This window comes from Etheostoma cragini, chromosome 7 (genome assembly GCF_013103735.1).
Source record: "Etheostoma cragini isolate CJK2018 chromosome 7, CSU_Ecrag_1.0, whole genome shotgun sequence".
NCBI classification, from domain to species: domain Eukaryota; kingdom Metazoa; phylum Chordata; class Actinopteri; order Perciformes; family Percidae; genus Etheostoma; species Etheostoma cragini.
Genome location: NC_048413.1, coordinates 24,681,672 through 24,689,349, shown reverse-complemented (window position 1 = coordinate 24,689,349; position 7,678 = coordinate 24,681,672). Strand labels below are relative to the sequence as shown.

At 36.6% G+C, this 7,678-nt stretch overlaps 1 protein-coding gene across 1 annotated transcript in view; it reads left to right on the top strand.

Moving 5' to 3' along the window:
* Positions 1-1,287: 1,287 nt before the first annotated feature.
* LOC117948120 (antigen WC1.1) overlaps positions 1,288-7,678 on the top strand; it is a 17,753-nt gene continuing 11,362 nt past the window's right edge. Inside the window, exons 1-6 of the mRNA XM_034877600.1 lie at positions 1,288-1,372; positions 4,242-4,553; positions 6,112-6,219; positions 6,457-6,663; positions 6,922-7,116; positions 7,394-7,548. Coding sequence (XP_034733491.1) covers positions 1,315-1,372; positions 4,242-4,553; positions 6,112-6,219; positions 6,457-6,663; positions 6,922-7,116; positions 7,394-7,548 — 1,035 coding nt within the window. The 5' untranslated portion in view covers positions 1,288-1,314. The remainder of the gene's footprint in view (positions 1,373-4,241; positions 4,554-6,111; positions 6,220-6,456; positions 6,664-6,921; positions 7,117-7,393; positions 7,549-7,678) is intronic.

The window sequence follows — 7,678 nt, the reverse complement described above, 5'->3', positions numbered from 1 at the left end:
GGGGGTCATAGGCCTAAATCACAGAGGAGGTGTCCCCCCTGTAAATTAGGCCTATTTTTTAAATAAGTTTTCTGAAATACAATGTTTACTGAGGCACTAACTTGTAGTAACGTTAGATGAATCAAAGAGAAATCTACAATCCGACTGACCGAAGTGTTGTAGGCAAAAAAGGTTTTTACCTGTAGTGTCTCCCCTTAAAAATGTGATTTTATCATGATTTGAGTTTTTAAGCAACTATTGATCATTATTAACCATTGATATTAATAGTTGAAAAAACTAACCCAGCCATGAGAGTAATTCACATCCATCTCCCATCCATCTGTGCTACCGTGAGAAGTGGCTGTGACCTTAGCACAAACTAAGACATTCTAATCATTTTTAAATGAATAAATAAATCTCCACTATGCATAAAAGAGTGCAGTAATGTGAACATACTTCAATTCTTCCAGTCTTGCAATCTTTAGAAGAAAAATACAATTTTAAAGATGTGTAGCCGTTGTAAAACCTTAAAAGGCACCTTATAATTTATCAACAGGCATTTATTTTTGCAATTATGTAGTTAAATGCCAGATTTTAAACAATGCCACCCCAATATTTTGAAAAAATAGATTTGTTCCCCTCAAAAAATATGATTGGTTTTGGAAAAGTAAAGGCACAATGTTACTTTTTTCTACTTTTGTGACGCATTTTCAGATTTTTTTGCAACTTTTTGCAACTTTCTTTGAATTTTAGTTTCAACATTTTCATAAGTTTCCCATTGTTTTTAATAACAGAAAATGTTCTGTGTTTTAACTGTAGCTACACACATAATTTCCCCTTTATCCCCTAAATTTTGAGGACAAGTCCAGGTAATGAGCTACCGAACTTGTTCTGGGTTTTTACAGATTTATTTTTTTAAATGCAGAAAATGAAGTGTTTGACACTGAAACTTTTCCAAGTGAAGGCCCCCCCCCCCCCCCCAGAGCCCCTTGTTATCAATGTGTGCCCCCCCTCTTAGCTGTTAGTATGAGAGAAAGGAGGCTGAGTGCAGTTTTCCTCCATTGTGACACACTGTTTGTGAGTTTCAATTAAATTCAATTCAATTTTATTTATAAAACACCAAATCACAGCAACAGTTATCTCACTGCGCTTTTCATAAAAGAGCAGGTCTAGACCGTACTCTGTGATGTTATTTACAGACACCCAACCAGTTTAACTGAATGCACCCCACGCATGTTACAGCTTCTGATCCATTTTGGGTGGGTGCTTCCTGGCCGATATAAAGCTGAGCTCAGATCGTTGATCTTCCTCACTCTTTGGTCATGAGCTGTGGCGATGATGTGGTTCCTCCTTCTCCTCCACACTGCTTTCATCGAGGCGGTGATCGCACAAGGCAAGTAACACCTGCTCTCTTCACATTCAACTCTCTACATCTGGGACTAAGTACAATCATGAGTTAGATTACACTAATGGGTGTGAGACAGTGTGTCTGATTTGACATGTTTCGAGGTACAAAAAACAAGTCTGCATGTTTTTTTTTCTCATTTCTTTACAGTTATGTTTTGACATAAACAATATTTACCTCTAAGAAATCAATCCGTAAAATCACAAAAACAGCACTGGCAGCTCATTACCCGGACTTTCTACCGTGATTAAAAAACTATGTCATAACTGTGTAAATACCTGTGTCAATGGTAAAAAACAAACAAACACATAACACTTTCTATTATATTTTACATAAACAGAAATATACCTGTAAATCACGTACAAGGGACAATTTCTGTTAAAATTTACAATTATACAACTTTTAATTTACCGATTTTTCTCAGGGTGCAGTTGTTTTGAAAAGGTAAGCACATGCAGGTGCTGCAGGAAATATAAAAACTATAAAACAATGAAAACATAATATGCAAGTAGTAATTATCATAGTTATAGCTGTAAGCAGCAATATGGCGATCAGGAAGTTTCATCATTTGCTCAGAAGTTGTAAAGAGTCCAATGAGAAACAGTAGGTCCTCTTGTTGAGTGTTGTTTTCTTTGAAATCACAATTTTAAAATGTAAATAATCCCACAGAAATCAGGGGAAAGCACTCTTACAGTTTCGTGAGCATCACTTTAGATGGACTGCTAAGTTTGGCACATTTTCATGTCAACCTGACGGTAATAATGATAATAATAATAATAGTGAAGTAAAAATGTGGCCGATCATTTCTTTTAACATTTCTAGATGTGTAGTAAGAAATCCCACGCACAGTTTTGTGTTAAGAGATCAGTTAGAAATGTATTATCATAAATGTTAAATATGTATGGTTGGCCTGTTCCACTGTGGAACCACTTCCTACGCAACCGGCAGGAATCGGACCGGATTAGAACCCAAATTTCGGCTCCTCATTTCAGTTACACTTGACGTGTTTACTGAAATATTTTCCCTCTATTTCTCCAAAACAGATGTAAAAATATCACTCTTTCTCTGTAGTCTACCGTAGCTAGCTAGCGTAAATGTGGGCTACTTTTAAAATGCCGTATTTCCCTCTGGACTCTGGTTAGCATACCAACTCAACATTTATTTTATTGTTACTTGTTAACAGTGTGTATTAAAATAATATTGTTGTGTTAGGCAACTTAGGTTTACTTATTATATATTTAAGTACTTTAAATATTAACACATTGTTAAATTTTAACAATTACAATTAAAAAAAAAACTCATCATTATCATTTTTCAGTTTTTCAGGAATCGGAATCGTTTTAAAAGTACCAATTCGGCATTGGAATTGTAAAAATCCAAATAATGCCCAAACCTTATGATATTATAATTATTATTTACATTGCAAATGCATGCCCAATTTTTCGTGATATGATTTATGAAAATTACAAAAAGTTATTCCGCACGTTTTCTGTCTGACAAATCAATGAGTAGGTAGGAAGAGGTAAGGTAAGCCTCCTGATGTAGAAGTTCATTGGCAAACATTTTCAATTGAATTTAAATGAAATCTGTATCGAATGAATGAATAAACGTTTTATGTTGATACATAAGTGCAAAGAAATGTGGGTGATTCATTCTGAAGTAATCTCAAATAGTTGCAATAAAACATTCTTCTCATATATTTTGGTAAATCAGTCAGTCTGCACGGTCCAATACCGGGGTCGCCAGCTCTGACGACTTTGCAAAATTAGTTTTAATAATCCAAAAAGAAGACAAATAAAATGACAAATATATCAAAACTTCAAAAATAATGCTATCTTTAAATAACGTTTGGTGTAAATTTCATTTATTTATTTTTTAAAATAATTTAACCCTCTGAGGACAAAAGACGCACTATACACTCATATTCAAAAAGCGATTTATTAGGCAACATTTATTTACTATTTTTTCCATATATTGCGCTACTTTCGTGAACACGAGACTTGTGTAAACTCATATGTTTTGGTGAAATGAGTTTACAAAAGTCTTACCTTCAAAATTGTAGCGTGTTCGATTTGGAGATTTGAGAAATTTCAAGAGGCAAACATCAACTTTTCAGGATTTAAAATTTTAGTTTTAAGTTTTTCTGAGTTTTCTTTGAACATTTTGATATGAAACACATGGGGGCCACGTTATATACAAAAAGGTCCTTTTAAAAAGATATCTAAAAATGCCCTCAGAGCTCAGAGGCTAAAAAAAGGTGTTACAATTAAGCATATTGGTGGACTAAAGTCTCCATACTGTAGATCATTAATTAATATTTACAGTACTTAGGTTAATATGGAGCTTGTTTTGTCAAGGATATTCCTATCTTCTAATTTATATTAATATAAATAGCATTAAACGACGTAGGCCTATTTCTATTCTAGGAAACCAAATAGAGATTTGACCAATTTGTAAAATGAATGTTTTATTTCTCTATATACTCATTTATTTGATTTGTATGGGAATTGTGGAATTGGAATAACAATTTTTGAACCAATGTCATTAAAAGCAACACTTGAAAGGGAATTTAAGTAGGAAAACATGATTGTTTCACGGCGGCCACATGTCAGTTTTTCTTCAAGTCACAAAAAAGCCAGCTGAGCAAAGTTTTTAAGAAATTTAACTCGTATAAGAACACATGTTGCTGTAACAAATGTGTGTAGAAGGTTCAGAAATAGGTTCAGAGCAGTTCAACACTGACAGTAAACTCAAAAATCTCAACAAATAAATGAATAAAGACTACAAAATTGCCACGTATACTGTGCCCCACCTTGCATATGTACATACTTCTATAAACCTCTTGTGATGTAACCAGGTGAGACCAGGCTGATTCTTAAGAATGGAAGCCACCCCTGTGAAGGCTACATTGAAATCTACAATAATGGCACCCCGGGCCATGTTGGAGAGAAATACTGGAGCCGGAAAAATCTCAAAGTGGTGTGCAGGAGCACTCACTGTGGGGATCCTGTGAATTACACAACCGTGGTTGCACCGTGGCCCTCTAAGCAGATGTGGCTCAACGAGGTGAACTGCACTGGAACGGAGAAACATCTGTGGGACTGTCATCATCCTGGTTTGGGAGTCAGCACTCACGAAACAGGAACACGGCAAAAGATTGAATGTTCAAGTAAGGCTGAACGGGCATTTTTTACTTTTATTAACTTTTTTTTACATTTTTAGATAATCATGCAACATTAAAAAGTACCTTTTAAATAGTCAGATTACCCGCTGCAAAGTGGCTGCTAAGATGTGTGCTAAGCGTGATGATTGTCAATTACATTTCATTTACAGTGTCAAATCCCAACAGGATTACCTTGGGCCACTTTACAGATATAGTAGGTCTAGACCACACTCTGTAATTTACAAAGAACCCAACAATTTCCCCCAATCCTCCAATCACATGACAGTTATGTTCAGCGGTCTTTACAGGTACTTTTAGCCAACTAAAGGTTCCTGGCAGCCGACTACAGAGCACCATAAGAACGGCAATTTTCCCACTTGACTTTGTTAGACCTTCTCCTCCTCTCGTTCTATTTCCAAAGCAAGCAGCTCTTCTGAAAACTCTGCTTCTGGATCTTGACAAAAATACTAAAAAAATAAAATAGCCAGCTCTTCACGGCGGGTATGTTGACAGACGTTGACTTTAAGGTGCTGCGTGATCTCTGCGCCAACGTAACAGTGCTTCGGCTGTGCTTCCACCAAATATAGTCCCAAGTCAATACCTGCCTAGGAAATCGTTTAGCCTCAATCTGCTTTAATTGTACTTGTTGTGAATATGCAGGCCAGAAGAAGTTGTTGGGTTGTTGTGGTTTTATGAATGAAAGTACCAAACAATATACAGGCCCAGCTGAAAGGATTAGCCAATCAACACTGCGTTAACTGACACAACAGTTTGGATCGTTTCAAGTTTCTAACATGTGAAGATTTTTCTGCATTGAGTATTTTTACTTTTTCCTGATGATGCTCACATAATTTTACTTAAATAAAATGTTCAGTGCAGAACTTTTACTTGTAATTTACTTTGTAGTTGTAAAGTATTTTTTTGTAAAAAAAATTTGGGGTATTTATTTGAATAGGACAGCTTAGACTTGAAAGGGGAGGGAGAAGGGGAACAACACAGCTAATGCGTCGAGAAGCAAACCTCTAGACACAGGCGCCCGCTCTACAAGGTGAGCTAACCAGGCGCCTGTGTTACAGTGTGGTATTAGTACTTTTACTTGAGTAAATGATTAGAATACTTCTTCCACCACCAATGACACGCATTTCCTGGGTGACTGCCGCTCCCCCCACCTGAAAAAGCTGTGTGTTTTATGACCCACCCATCAACCTGGATGTGTGTGGACAACGTGATGCATACAGAAATAAATATGGGAAAGACACACAAATTACAGTGCTTTGAACAACTGATGATGAGATTGAGATACATATGCACGGTTGGGAAGTACGTCTTTGAACAGTCAGATTACATGCTGCAAAATAGCTACTTTATGAAGCATAAATATACATGTATATATATATATATATATATATATATATATATATATATATATGTATGTACAGTATATATTTAGTTTTGCTAATCCAAAATATACATTATAACATAATGAGGAAATTGGTGAAGATGATTATGTAATTTGCTGTCTATTCTATTTGTAATTGGCTGTTACCTGTTTTTTCTCTTGTAGATATAATCACAATCAGCCTGGATGGATTTGAATGTGCGGGAGCTGTGAAGTACTCCACAAATGGAATGGAAAAGGCTTCAGGTTACTTTTGTGGTGATACAGGCTGGGGTAAGAGTTAGCATCATTAATTCATGTAATTCATGTATCATGTTCATGTATGTAATTCAGTCTATAACTAGTGACTCTTTTCTCTTTTTATTCCAACCTTTCCGTTCAAATTACTGATGCTTTTCACTTTGTAATGCATTTAAACAAAGTAGTTTGACTTAGGGTTAGGTATGGGGTATTTTTAGTACTATTATTATGATTATTAAACAATGTATATGTGATTCATCTCACATAAAGGACAAGAGGAAGCCAATCGTTTGTGTAAAAGCCTCAAGTGTGGTGAAGCCAAGGAGATTTCGAACGACTGGATGGTTTGGGATAAATTCAGAGATTGGAAGAAGATGACAATCAAGTGTTCCGGCCTTAAAAACATAGATAATCTGTGGCAATGTGTCACTGAGGAATCGTATTCATGCCAAACTCCTGCTGCTGTCATATGCACAGGTAACACACACACACACATACACAACCATAGAAATGAAATGAATAGAAAGGGCATTTCCCTTCAAATCAACATGGCCGAATCGTCAGAGCGGCAGCCTTTTTTAAGTGTCCCATCGTCAGGCGAGGTTCTGCAGGAACGTTCCAAGCAGAGAGCCAGGCACTAAATGAGACAAATTAAGCAACTTAACCCTTCATCCATTTTTTTTTTTTACTATGGTTTCATCAAATCAGTAAAATGAGAAAATGGTTCATTAACAGGTCACGACCAACTGCGACTCACAGGAAACGCATCAAATGTGTGTTCTGGGCAACTGGAAGAATTTAAAAATGACAAATGGCAAAAGTGGAATCCTGTTAACAACACCAGTTCTAATGTGTGGTGTGAGCAAATGCACTGTGGTAAGGAGGCCTCCCACAGTCAGCTCAACGACAGCATACAGCTGACATGCACAGGTAATTCGACTTCTATTTAGTCACACTTTAAAGCAACCACGTTGTTGTCATATTTCCAGATAAATTTTTTATTTGCTATGATCTTCCATTGTCTTATGTTTTATATATTCCACAACATGATGCAATTGTATATGTGTCTATCTGCATGTGTGTGGGGGGTGGTGGGGGGTATAAAAAGGGCTATGCAAATGAAGTCTGATTGATTGATTGATGATTTGTCAGAAGAGTCACCTCTAGAAATCTAAATCACTTTGCATAATTTTTATTTTTCACACAGACAATGTTACAGTCGTTTTGATGGACAATAAGAAACGCAGCAACTGCTACGGGGAAGTTCATATTCAAAAGAATGATGAAAGTGTGGCCGTGTGTGGCACCCCCTGGAGCAAGAAGGACGCTGAAGTGGTGTGCAGGGAGCTAAACTGCGGCAGCGTGAGTTTTCAAACAAAATGTTTTATTCAATGCAGGCCATATTTGACTTTTCTGAAAAGCCGCAAAGCTGGCCATAGTAGATGCGGGGCAAGAAGGGAGGAATGGGGTGTCACTGCCCCCCCCCCCCCCC